At 40.8% G+C, this 12,709-nt stretch overlaps 1 protein-coding gene across 11 annotated transcripts in view; it reads right to left on the minus strand.

Annotated features, from left to right (window-relative positions):
- SHLD2 (shieldin complex subunit 2) overlaps window positions 1-12,709 on the minus strand; it is an 81,274-nt gene that overhangs the window by 37,779 nt on the left and 30,786 nt on the right. For 2 of the 11 annotated variants that reach the window (XM_030940129.1, XM_030940119.1), the window contains exon 2: window positions 3,267-3,425. The exons of 8 other annotated variants lie outside the window; for them this stretch is intronic. In XM_030940129.1, coding sequence (XP_030795989.1) covers window positions 3,267-3,279 — 13 coding nt within the window. In that variant the 5' untranslated portion in view covers window positions 3,280-3,425. The remainder of the gene's footprint in view (window positions 1-3,266; window positions 3,426-12,709) is intronic. One more of the 11 variants, XM_030940120.1, reaches the window with a different exon arrangement.

Here is a 12,709-nt window from a genome sequence, read left to right on the forward strand (position 1 = left end):
CCTCCCAAGTAGCTGAGATTATAGGTATGCACCACCATGCCCAGCTAATTTTGTATTTTTAGTAGAGACGAGGTTTCTCCATGTAAGTCAGGCTGGTCTCGAACTCCCAAACTCAGGTGATCCGCCCACCTCGGCCTCCCAAAGTGCTGGGATTAGAGGCATGAGCCACTGTGCCTGGCGGTACAAGGTTATTATATGTAACTGTTATTTCAGTGTACCTTTACTTATTTGTCTAAATCAGGGGTGTCTAATCTTTTGGCTTCCCTGGGCCACAGTGGAAGAAGGATTGTCTTGGGCCACATATAAAATACAGTTAACACTAATGACAGCTAATGAGCTAAAAAAAAAAAAAAAAAAAATTGTCGCAGGCTGGGCACAGTGGTTCACGCTTGTAATCCCAGCACTTTGGTAGGCCGAGGTAGGCAGATCACTCGAGGTCAGAAGTTTGAAACCAGCCTGGTCAACATGGTAAAACCCCATCTCTACTAAAAATACAAAAATTAGCTAGGAGTGGTGGCGCTCACCTGTAATCCCAGCTACTCCAGAGGCTGAGGCAGAAGAATCGCTTGAACCCAGGAGGTAGTGGTTGCAGTGAGCCAAGATCGGGCCACTGCACTCCAGCCTGGACAACAGAACGAGACTCTGTCTCAAAAATATCTCAAAAAAACTCATAATGTTTTAAGAAAGTTTACAAACTCATGTTGGGTTGCATTTAAAGCCATCCTGGACCGCATGCAGCCCCGTGGGCTGTGGGTTGAACAAGCTTGGTCTAAACAAATACCCTTGTAAGTGTGGAACTGTTACTCTACCTTCCCCACACCCCCTCAAAAAAAAAAAAAACTTGAGTAGAAAGTGGCCCTATTAATTCAAAAAACAGTGAATTTTTAAAAAGTGTTTATACCAAAGGCTACTGCTACTAAATACTCCAATTTATAGGAGTTGTGAGTATGTGAGTAGGAGGATGAAGACTGGTAAGGACAGGGGAAAACAAAATATCTATGACAGCCAAATTATATAGACAGAAAAGTTATGGACAACTGATTAATTTCAATGATTCTAGGATATGTTTTAGGTGTACTCAGAGGGTTAAAGCTCATTAAGATATCAGAGGAAACTTGCAAGTACATATCCATTACCGCAGTTAATAATTATACAATTTCTCAATCTGCAGAAGGCCACTTCAGTCAGAAAGACCAATATAACCATAATCCTTTATCTTTAGAGTGGTCAGAGTCTGATGAATGGGTCAAAGATTTCTAAAACAGGATGAACTGTATCAGCAGGTTTTGTCTTTGCAGAACACTGCAACTAAAAAAAATGCTTATTACAAAACATGTATCACTAAAAGAGAGTGCTTTTTCCCTCTTATTACCAGGGAGGGAAAAAACTCCCTGCAGTAATGCCTTTTCATGTCTATTTTACCAAAAACACCAAGAAATCATAAAGTTGCTCAATAGCATCAAATGACAAAGAAGTCACATGGGATTGTAATTAAAAGCAAAGGATTTGGAACAAGAGAGATGTGGGTTCAAATCCCTACTCTGCAACTTACTCAAACTTGAAATTATTGAAGTTAAGTGACAGCTGCATGGGGTTCATTATACTATTCTTTGCTGGTGGTTAAAAAAAAAAAAATCATCCTTTTATTCTTTGACCTGATTGAACCAAATTCAATTTGCTATCATAGTTCATTTGTCTTAACAACACAGTACTAATAACCCATGTACTGTGTATAGTCATGCTGAACTCTTTTAAGAATTACTAAATGCTGGGAGGTCGAGGCGGGCAGATCACGAGGTCAGGAGATCGAGACCATCCTGGCTAACATGGTGAAACCCCGTCTTTACAAAAATACACAAAAAATTAGACAGGCATGGTGGCAGGCGCCTGTAGTCCCAGCTACTCAGGAGGCTGAGGCAGAAGAATCGCATGAACCCAGGAGGCGGAGTTTCCAGTGAGCCGAGATCGTGTCACTGTACTCCAGCCTGGGCGACAGAGCGAGACTCCGTCACCAAAAAAAAAAAAAAAAAAAAAGAATAAGGTGAACATGCCTTCTTATTTGTCCAGAACAGTCCTAGTTTAAGCATGCTTTTCTGGTGTCCTGTTTAGTCAGTATCTCTTTTCCTTCTCAAAGGGTTGGAGATAGACTATATGGTATTCCTAGTTAAGAACCACATAAACTCATGATTAAATATTCTATTAATGAAGAATGTGCCTTCTAACACATTTTATCTAAAATATTATAACAGGACTAACAGGTAAAGGGAAACATCGCTCAGTTTTCCTGTTAAAAAATTTAAATAACAATGAAATACTAACTGAAATAAGGTTGAATTTTGTCTAAAAATTATGATAGGCATTTGCGACTCTCAAGACTGAGGAAAGACTCAAATGAGGTAAGACAGAGAACCCATGTTTGGCAACTAAGGGGGAAAAAAAGAGGATCATGGCTGCCAGGTCTGTATAATGAAGCTACGAGACAATGGGGTAAGAGTTTTTTGGATCCAGCATTACTAGAGAATGTCTCAGCCCAGATGTCTTTTGTCCAATGTCACGCCTAAGGTCGAAGTAGAAATCCTCAAATTCCTAAAATATCACACTTCACCTCCCCACCCCCACCATGCAACATCAAAAGGCCAGAATTGGGCCTCGCACAGTGGCTCAAGCTTGTAATTACAGTGCTTTACTTTGGGAGGCTGAGGCAGATGGAAGGCTTCAGCTCAGTAGTTCGAGACCAGCCTAGGCAACATGGTGAGACCACGTTGCTACAAAAAAATAAGAAAATAAAAAATTGCTGGGTAGGGTGGCACGTGCCCATAGTCTCAGCTACTCAGGAGGTTGAAGTGAAAGGATCACCTGAGCCCGGGAGGTCAAGGCTACAGTGAGCCGTGATTGTGCCACTGCACTCCAGCCTGGATGACAGAGTGAGACACTGTCTCAAAAAAAAAAAAAGTAAAAATAAAAAAGACTGAACTTTAAAACAAGTAACCATCCTGCCAACCCCTGTGCTTGCTTTCATCTCCACCCATCTTTCGTGGGAACGAAAGATGAAAAACAAAACAAACACGGTCAGGAAAAATTTAAAAAAAAAAAAAAAAAAAGCTTTGCTACTTACGCCCTGACATTCCTTTGTGAAAAGTCACACTCAGCAAATAACAACTCCGCTATCCCACTTTCCCAGGCCAAAAACCTTGGCATCATCACAGATATCTTTCTTTTTCCCCATGCTCTACTTTCAATTTCTCATCAAATCCTTTTGGTCCTACCTTTAATGTTCATTCAGGGTTTGACCACTTTTCTCCAACTCCACCGGCTACTGCCTGGCTCAAATCACCATCCTTCTTCCACCACTATCCCCCTAGAACACAGAGTTTACAAAAGGAACTTGCTCCAGGTCAGGAAGACTGCAGGCAGTGGAGGGAGGACTGGAATGCGGAAAATCAAACAGCAGAACATAAGTTCTTAACTACCACACTGACTCTCTGGTTTTTGTCTTTGCACAACGTGGAGCTAGAATCCAAGTTAGAACATTGCCATTGAGTCATATGACATATGCTCCCAAAACACTGACTTATCTAAAGAGGTATGAAAAGAATAAAACTTCAGTGTAAAGGAGCTTCCTTATCAAAGAATTCCCATGAGAAAGTTCATTATAATTTAATGATGGGGTAAATAACTGGTTTTTAAGAAGACTTCTCTCCTTTTAAAAATTTTTATTTATTTATTTATTTATTTATTTATTTATTTATTTATTTATTGAGACAGAGTCTCACTCTGTCGCCCAGGCTGGAGGGCAATGGCATAATCTTGGCTCACTGCAACCTCCGCCTCCTGGGTTCAAGCGATTCTCCTGCCTCAGCCTCTCAAGTAGCTGGGACTAGAGGCGCACGCCACCACGCCCGGCTAATTTTCATATTTTTAGTAGAGGCGGGGTTTCACCATGTTAGCCAGGATGGTCTTGATCTCCTAAACTCATGATCCGCCCACCTCGGCCCTCCCAAAGTACATGCCACCACGCCCGGCCCAAAAATTTATTTTTTATTCAGCTGGTAAGTACAAGAGAATTTTTTTAAAAATTCATGTTTTAAACTGACATATTGTAATTGTACATATTTATGGGGTACATTTTATTATTATTTTTTTTGAGATGGAGTCTTGCTCTGTTGCCCAGGCTGGAGTGCGATGGCACAATCTCAGCTCACCACAACCTCTCCCTCCTGGGTTCAAGCAATTCTCCCACCTCAGCCTCCCAAGTAGCTGGGATTACAGGCATGCACCACCACACCCAGCTAATTTTTGTATTTTTAGTAGAGATGGAGTTTTGTCATGTTGGCCAGGCTGGTCTTGAACTCCTGACGTCAGGTGATCCACCCACCTCAGACTCCCAAAGTGCTGGGATTACAGGTGTGAGCCGCCACGCCCGGTCACAATTCGATGTTTTGATACATGTCCATGTTGCATAATGATCCAGTCAGAGCAGTTAGTGTATCCATCACTTCCTGCATTTCTCATTTGTGGAAGAACATTCAAAAGCCCCTCTTCCAGCTATTTTGTAATAATATTTTACTCTTAACTGTACTCACCCCACTGTGCAACAGAACACCAGAACTGGCCAGGTGCGGTGGCTCACACCTGTAATCACAACACTTTGGGAGGCCGAGGCAGATGAATCACCTGAGGTTAGGAGTTCGAGACCAGCCTGGCCAACATGGTAAAACCCCATCTCTACTAAAAATACAAAAATTAGCTGGGTGTGGAGGCACACGCCTATAATCCCAGCTACTTGGAAGGCTGAGGGAAAAGAATCACCTTGAACCCCAGGAGGTGGAGGCTGCAGTGAACCAAGACTATGCCGTTGCACTCCAGCACAGGCAACAAGGGTGAAACTCCATCTCAAAAAAAAAAAAAAAAACCCAGAATTTATTTCTTCTAATTGTAACATTGGTTTATTTGTTTTTTATTATTGAGAAAGGATCTTGCTCTGTCTCCCATGCTGGAGTGCAGTGGCACAAACACAGTTCACTGCAGCCTCAACCTCCCAAGCTCAAGCGATCCTCCCACCTCAGCCACCTGAGTAGACAGGACTACAGGCCCATGCCATGGCTGCCTTTTTAAATTTTGAGAGACAGGGTCTCACTATGTTGCCCAGGATTGTCTCTAATTTCTGGGCTCAAGCGATCATCCTACCTTGACCTCCCAAAATGCGGGGATTACAAGTATGAGTCACTGTGCCTGGCCTTTTTTTGGTTTTGTTTTGAGACAGGATCTCCCATCATGCTTTATCACCCTGGGTAGAGTACAGTTATGGCTCACTGCAGCTTTGACCTCCTGAGCTCAAGCAATCCTCCCACCTCGGACTCCCAAGTAAGCGGGTTTACAGACAAGTGCCACCACGCCTGGCTAACTTTTTATATTTCTATTTTTTAATTTTTGTAGAGATAGGGGTATCATTATGTTGCCCAGGCTGGTCTCAAACTCCAGGCCTCAACATCCCAAAGTGTTAGGATTCCAGGCATGAGCCACCATGACTGGCACCAATTTTATTATCACAGACCTAGGTATGATTGAGGCTGATCTGCCCACCCTCATGTCTGCAGGCGTGAGTCACCACATCCAGCTTGCGTCTTTTTATCTATCTATCATTCATCTACTAGTCATTATAATACTTGTATTAACATCTTTGGCTGATAATTCAATCATCAAAATTATTTCTAATAATTCCACATTTCTAGGTTTCTTTCTATTGATTTTTCTCCTGGTTATGGGTCATTTTCCTGATTTTTATTTGTATGCCTAGTAATCTTTTATTAATATATTATTAATGCTGAATATTTTAATTGTTAGGTGCTGGCTTTTATTGTATTCTTTAAAAGAGTTTAGTTTTGGCATATAATTGAGTTACTTAGAATCAGCCTGGTCCTTTCAAAAACCTGCCTTGAAGCTTAGGGTAGGTTTAGAAAGGCCTTTAGACTATAGCTAATTTAACCCCACTATGAGGACTCTAGCCAATGTCTTATGTATGAAACAGTCTCTCCACTATGCCTAATGGAAACATAAACTATTCCCAGCTCTGTGTGAGCTCCTGGAATTGTTCAGTGTTCTGATTTCCAGTGTGACTTTCTCCAGCATTGTGGACTTCCACACTTTGCATGTGCAGATGAGTGTCCAATCAAAGATCCTCTTACTTCTATAGATTTCTGTGTAGTTCCTTTTATCCTAGTTTTCTGCCCCACAAATTCTAGTTGCCTTGACTTCTCCAAACTCTCCTGGCCTCTATTTGGATTCTCCTATTCTGTGCTACAATCTGGAAACTGCCTATAGGAACCCCTGTTGGGTTCATATCAGTTATTTCCCTTATCTCAGGGATCACTATCCCATGCTGCCTGTTCTCTTGTCCAATGTCTGAAAACAGTTGTTTCATGTATTTTTGTCTGGTGTTCTAGCTGTTTACAATAGGAGAATGATTTTCACAGTAGTTAATCCCTATGGTATCCCTGTTCGTGTTTTAGGTGCTTGTTCTAGAGATTACATATGCATCCTAAAGTTACTACAGCCTCCTTTCACAGAGTAAGAAATGTAAGACAGTATAATTCCATCTCCTCCTTTTTGTTCTCTCATGGTTGTATAATCACATATATGCTGTAAAACCCACATCTTGTTTTTTTTTCTTTCTTTTTTTTTGAGACAGAGTCTTGCTCTGTTGCCCAGGCTGGAGTGCAGTGGCAGGATCTCGGCTCACTGCAAGCTCCATCTCCTGGGTTCACGCCATTCTCCTGCCTCAGCCTTCCAAGTAGCTGGGACTACAGGTGCTCACCACCACACCCGGCTAATTTTTTTTTTTTTTTGTATTTTTAGTAGAGACAGGGTTTCACCATGTTAGCCAGGATGGTCTCGATCTCCTGACCTTGTGATCCACCCGCCTTGGCCTCCCAAAGTGCTGGGATTACAGGCGTGAGCCACTGCACCTGGTCACATCTTGTTAATGTGTATGTTTTAATGTTTTTTGATAGTCCAGGTCTGCCGGAAACAAATTCTTTCCCTTTTTGATGTGTCCAAAAAGTCTTTATTTTGCCATTATTTTTGAAGACTATTTCTGCTGGTTATAGAAATCTAGGTTAACAGGTTTTTTTTTTTTTTCTTTCAGCACTTTATGGATATCATCTCATTATCTTCAACGTTCCATTTTTTCTTTTTTTTTCTTTCATTTTTTTTGAGATGGAGTCTAACTCTGTCACCAGGTGGGAGTGCAGTGGCGTGATCTCAGCTCACTGCAACTTCCACCTCCAGGGTTCAAGTGATTGTCCTGTCTCATCCTCCTGAGCAGCTGGGACTACAGGCGTGCATCACCACACCCAGTTAATTTTTGTATTTTTAGTAGAGACGGGGTTTCACCATGTTGGCCAGGATGGTGTCAACCTCTTGACCTTGTGATCCGCCCACCTCAGCCTCCCAAAGTTCTGGGATGAGAGGTGTGAGCCACTGTACCTGGCCTTCTTTTCTTTTTTAAATAGAGAAGAGGTCTCACTATGTTACCCAAGCTGGACTCGAACTTCTGGGTTCAAGCACGTGCCACCATGCTCAGCTAAGACTCCATTTTGTTCTGGTTCAAAAACATGGATTAGCCATAACCCATGTTGCCATTCTCACATAACTAATGTGTCTTTTATTCTCCTGTTGCTCTCCTGTTGCTTGTAAGATCTCTTCCATCTTCAATTTTCAGCAGTTTGATTATGATATGCCTACATATGGGATTTTTAAATTTGTCAGCTTATTTTTGTTTTGTATTTAACTTCCTTGGGATTTGCTGAACTTCTTGCATTTGCAAATTGATGACTTCATCAGTTTTAGAAGTTCCTGAGCATTGTCTCTTCAAATATGTCTTCTGCCACATTCTCTTCTCTCCTTTTGAAACTCCAATTACATATATGTTAGACCATCTGATATCCCACAGATCTGATATCTCTTTTCTACCCCTCCCTGACTTTTTCTGTCTTTTCTCTTTCCAATCTGTCTTCACATTCACTGATTCTTTCTTTTGCTATGTCCATAAACTGTTAAGCCCATGTAATGAATTCATTTTTGCTAGTATATTTTTCTTTCTCCCTTCCCTCCCCTCCCTTCCCTTTCATTTTCTTTTCTTTCCTTTTTTTGTTTTCCCTGGCCTCTGCTAGTATATTTTTCATTTCTATTTAATAGAATTTCAACTTGGTTCTTTGGCATAATTTCCATCACTCTACAGAAATCCCCACCTTTTCAAGCATATTGTTAACCTTTATCATTCAATCATCTAGCATTTTTTTCATAATTATCTTTAAATCCCTGTCTGATAATTCTGAAAAATCTGGGTCATCTCTGGGTCTTCTTCTACTGACTATTTCTTCTCTTGACCTTTGGTCACATTTTCTTGCTTTTCTTGTGTCTTGTAACTTTTTATTACACACCATTTTATATAAAAATAGATTAATTATTAAATTAAGTAATATTTTACTTCCAGAAAAAGACATGACCATTTTCTGTCAGGACACTAGAAGGGAGTCTGAGTCAATCTAACATGTAACTGAGCTGGGTGTGGGCTATGACGCAGCTTTAATTTGACAGTTAATCACTGGCTTCAAATATTTAAGCAGTGAGATCAAGCCTTTCACTTGAGCAGGTCTAGGATCCAAGCCTAGGTAAAATTACAGAGACCTGCTTGTGCTTCACAGTTAAGCCACCAATTTTTAAAACTGTGGGAGTACCTTACATGTATACCAGAGTAGAATGATTAAGTAAATGGGTGGCTGATGGTAGGAGACAGATTTCTCACTATTGGAGCAGGAGTTTTCAGATAAGCAAGAGCAGGAGGTTAGAATCATCCATGTAGTGATTCAACTGGAACTGAATACATCAATATAAACTCATGCTTAGTTTAATATAGATACAGATGGACACATATAGAAATATTTATAGATATGTAGATATATACAGGGTAGTATAAATACATATATTTTCTGGCTCTGTCAGCTGAGTTGGCCTACGCGCAACAATACCCCAGTAGCAACATGTACACCTAGCACCTATATCTTGGTTTCTCCATTCTCCAGTAAAAGGAACCAAGGCTCCATGGAGAAATGGCTAATTCTAGGATTGAGACAGAAAAATATACTAGATAAAGCATATACTATATGCTTTAGTCTCTAAATATACTAGAGCATCTTGTAGTGCCAGAAAGTGAGAAAGTGCAAACACATGTACACACACATACACTCACAGTGGTATAGCAAAAAGTCATACCAATTGAAAGAGCTCCCAGTGGCCAAAGCTGGAACAACTTGACCAATAAAATAAATAAAGCAATAATAAGATTTTTAACCCAAGCTATAAAATATCCATAAGTCCATACTAATGTTTAAAACATTGAATGGATACATAAATGAAGAAGAGACAAATCTCCCATGCAGAAGAAATCTAAATAATTTATATAGACACTTTGCCCTTGAGGAGAGGTATCATAACTCTCCATGCCTTAAGTGTAGGCTGCGCATGTGTAACTTCCTTCCAAAGAGTACAGTATGTAAACAGAGGAGAAAAAAGAGTAACTTTGTAGTAAAGAAATACACAAACACTGCCGGGAGTGGTGGCTCATGCCTGTAATCCCAGCACTTTGGGAGGCCAAGGTGGGCGGATTACGAGGTCAGGAGATTGAGACCATCCTGTCTAACATGGTGAAACCCCGTCTCTACTAAAAATACCAAAAATTAGCCGGGCATGGTGGTGGGCAACTGTAGTCCCAGCTACTCAGGAGGCTGAGGCAGGAGAAAGGTGTGAACCCGGGAGGCAGAGCTTGCAGTGGCCGAGATCGTGCCACTGCACTCCAGCCTGGGCGACAGAGCGAGACTCCATCTCAAAAAAAAGAAAAAGAAATACACAAACACTACCTCAACCAGATGATCAAGGTCAATATCAACACTGATTAGTCATATTGACAGTATGTCCCCTTAATACAATGTGATGAAAATGGTACTGCCAGGCATAGTGGCACATGTCTGTAGTCCCAACTACTTGGGAGGCTGAAGTGGGAGGATTGCAAGAGCCCAGAAGTTCAAGACCAGCCTAGGCAATACAGTGAGACTCCGTCTCTATTAAAAAAAAAAAAAAAAAAAAAAATTAGCCAGGTGTGGTGGCATGCATCTGTAGTCCCAGCTACTCAGGAAGCTGAGAAGGGAGGATCACTTGAGCCCAGGAATTCAAGGCTGTAGTGAGCTGTCATCATACCACTGCACTCCAGCCTGGGTGACAGAGTGAGATACTGTCTCAAAAAAAGGAAAGAAAATTGTACTTAACCTGCATGTTCTTCGTCCCCAAAATACAAAACCTCACTGTAACAATGTTAAAAATACCAAACAGACACCAATAGAAGGGCATTCTACAAAATACCTGAACAATACTCCTCAAAACTGTCAGTCATCAAAAACAAGAGATGAGAAACTCAAGTCTAAGAAACTGCCAAAGCCAAGAGGACCCTAAGGAGATGTGACAACTAAATGGGATCCCAAAACATTAGGTAAATAAAGTTTGGAATTATATCAGTAATAATTAGTTAATGAAAATATATCAGTATTAGTTCATTAATTATAACAAATACACCATACTGATAAGGTGTTAAAAATAGGAAAAACTAGAGGCAGGATTTATGGGAACTCTCTATACTATCTTGGCAATTTTTCTTTAAATCTGAAACTATTTCAAAAATTCAAGTTTATATTTTAAAAAAGAAAGAAAAAAAAACTGTAGGAGCTCTATCTCTGTATTAAGCACAACGGTTAGAGTTTGGTTTGCTAGATTCTCCTTGCTCTCCAGTCGCACACCTTGCTTTCTGAAGCTCAAGTGCCCTCATGCAGCCCTGCTCCTCCTCCCCAGTCAGCCTTCTGGAGGGCAGCTTCCTTACATTCTGTGAAGGCCTGAAATGAATTAGAGCAGTTTCACTCACCTCTTCTGCCCTGTCCCCAGTCCTTGGTAGCTGAAAACTACCAGAGTGTGGGGTCAGAGTTACCTCCAGCTCTTCCCCTGCCTGCAGCATTCCAGAACTGAAAGCCTGGAGTGCCTCTGCTGGATTTCTCTCAGCAATCCTGCCTTCTGAGGGTGGTTGCCCTATACTTGGGAGAGGTTCAAATGCCTCAGGTAGTATCTACGCCAGTCCGTCACTGGCCCAGGCTTTTGGCTTACTACTCCTGAACGTTCAGTGAACATCAGTGGGTAGGAGCTGGAGCGTGGGTGCATACTTGCTCTTTGGTGCAAGAGTTGCAAGGGCTTCTCAGGATCCTAACCTGTCATACCAGCCCATATGTGGCCATTAAAAATCTGATTTAAAAAAATGTGGCCAGGCATGGTGGTTCATGCCTGCAATCCCAGCACTTTGGGAGGCTAAGGCAGGCAGATCACCTGAGGTCGGGAGTTCCAAACCAGCCTAACCAACATGGAGAAACCCCGTCTCTACTAAAAATACAAAATTAGCTGGGCGTGGTGGCACACGCTTGTAATCCTAGCTACTCGGGAGGCTGAGGCAGGAGAATTGCTTGAACCTGGGAGGCAGAGGTTATGGTGAGCCAAGATTGCACCATTGCACTCCAGCCTGGGCAACAAGAGTGAAACTCCATCTCAAAAAAAAAAAAAAATGTGGCTGGTTTCTCCTTTCCCCTCATGTATGGTAGATTCCTATTCCTTTGATTATTCCATCCTAGAGCAACCACGGGTTTCTTCTCTACTATGAAAGTTTGATTAATTTCTGGAGTTTGGTTCATTTAGGTTCCCTTGTATCCTCAGCTCTTCGATGGGTTTTTAGAAAACATACTTCTTATCCGGCTTTTATAGGTTTTCAAGTACAAGAATGGCAGTATCTTGTAATTTTGTACATCTGAAGAGGAAGCCGAATTCTTTCCCCAGACATTGAAAGGTTCACTCCCTCAGTACACTAAGGTGTCTGCTCAAAAGTCACCTTTTCAAAGCAGTTTCCCGTATTACACTATCTAAAGATTGAACAGATCCCAGTCACCCTTCATGCTTTTATCCTGCTTTACTTTTCTTCCATTGCCCTCATTTCCATCTGAAATGTATTTGTCTCATTGTTTATCTCCTCCACAAGGGAAGGAATTTTATTTTTCTTATTTGTCAGTATAGCCCCAGCTATAAAACAATGATAGGGAGCAAATATGATTTTTTATAAATTATAAGTTTAAACTTGCTTTAAAACTAATTAACTAAATAGAAAATTATTGTTGCATATTATAAAAGAAAAAGTACTTTTATGGGAGATAAGAAGTTTTGAAGCTTAAAAAAAAAGAACCTGTGTGATCAGTTCCATTCTGTCCTTAGAAAACATATTATTCTTTATCATGTATACTTTCTCCAGCAAAATCGTTTTGTGCACACTTACTGCTTCCTCATATCTTGCTATCAACCCAGGTTCTAAGCAGGAATGACAGATATTCTTCACAATAGAATAAGACAACTAACAATTGTTCTTAATGAATGGTAAAAAGAACAATATTCATTACTTGTGAATTATTACTCATTTTTTTGAAAATGATCCAAATGGCATCTGGAAACAGCATAACACTAAAAATTAGACTGCAGTAGAAAATAAGAACAATGTTTTGATGATTAGATATAATAGAAAGGACTGTAGAAAGAGAATAGAAATAAGGAAAAATTTAGATATTGCAGAAGTGAC

The sequence above is a fragment of the Rhinopithecus roxellana genome, chromosome 11 (genome assembly GCF_007565055.1).
Source record: "Rhinopithecus roxellana isolate Shanxi Qingling chromosome 11, ASM756505v1, whole genome shotgun sequence".
Taxonomy (NCBI): domain Eukaryota; kingdom Metazoa; phylum Chordata; class Mammalia; order Primates; family Cercopithecidae; genus Rhinopithecus; species Rhinopithecus roxellana.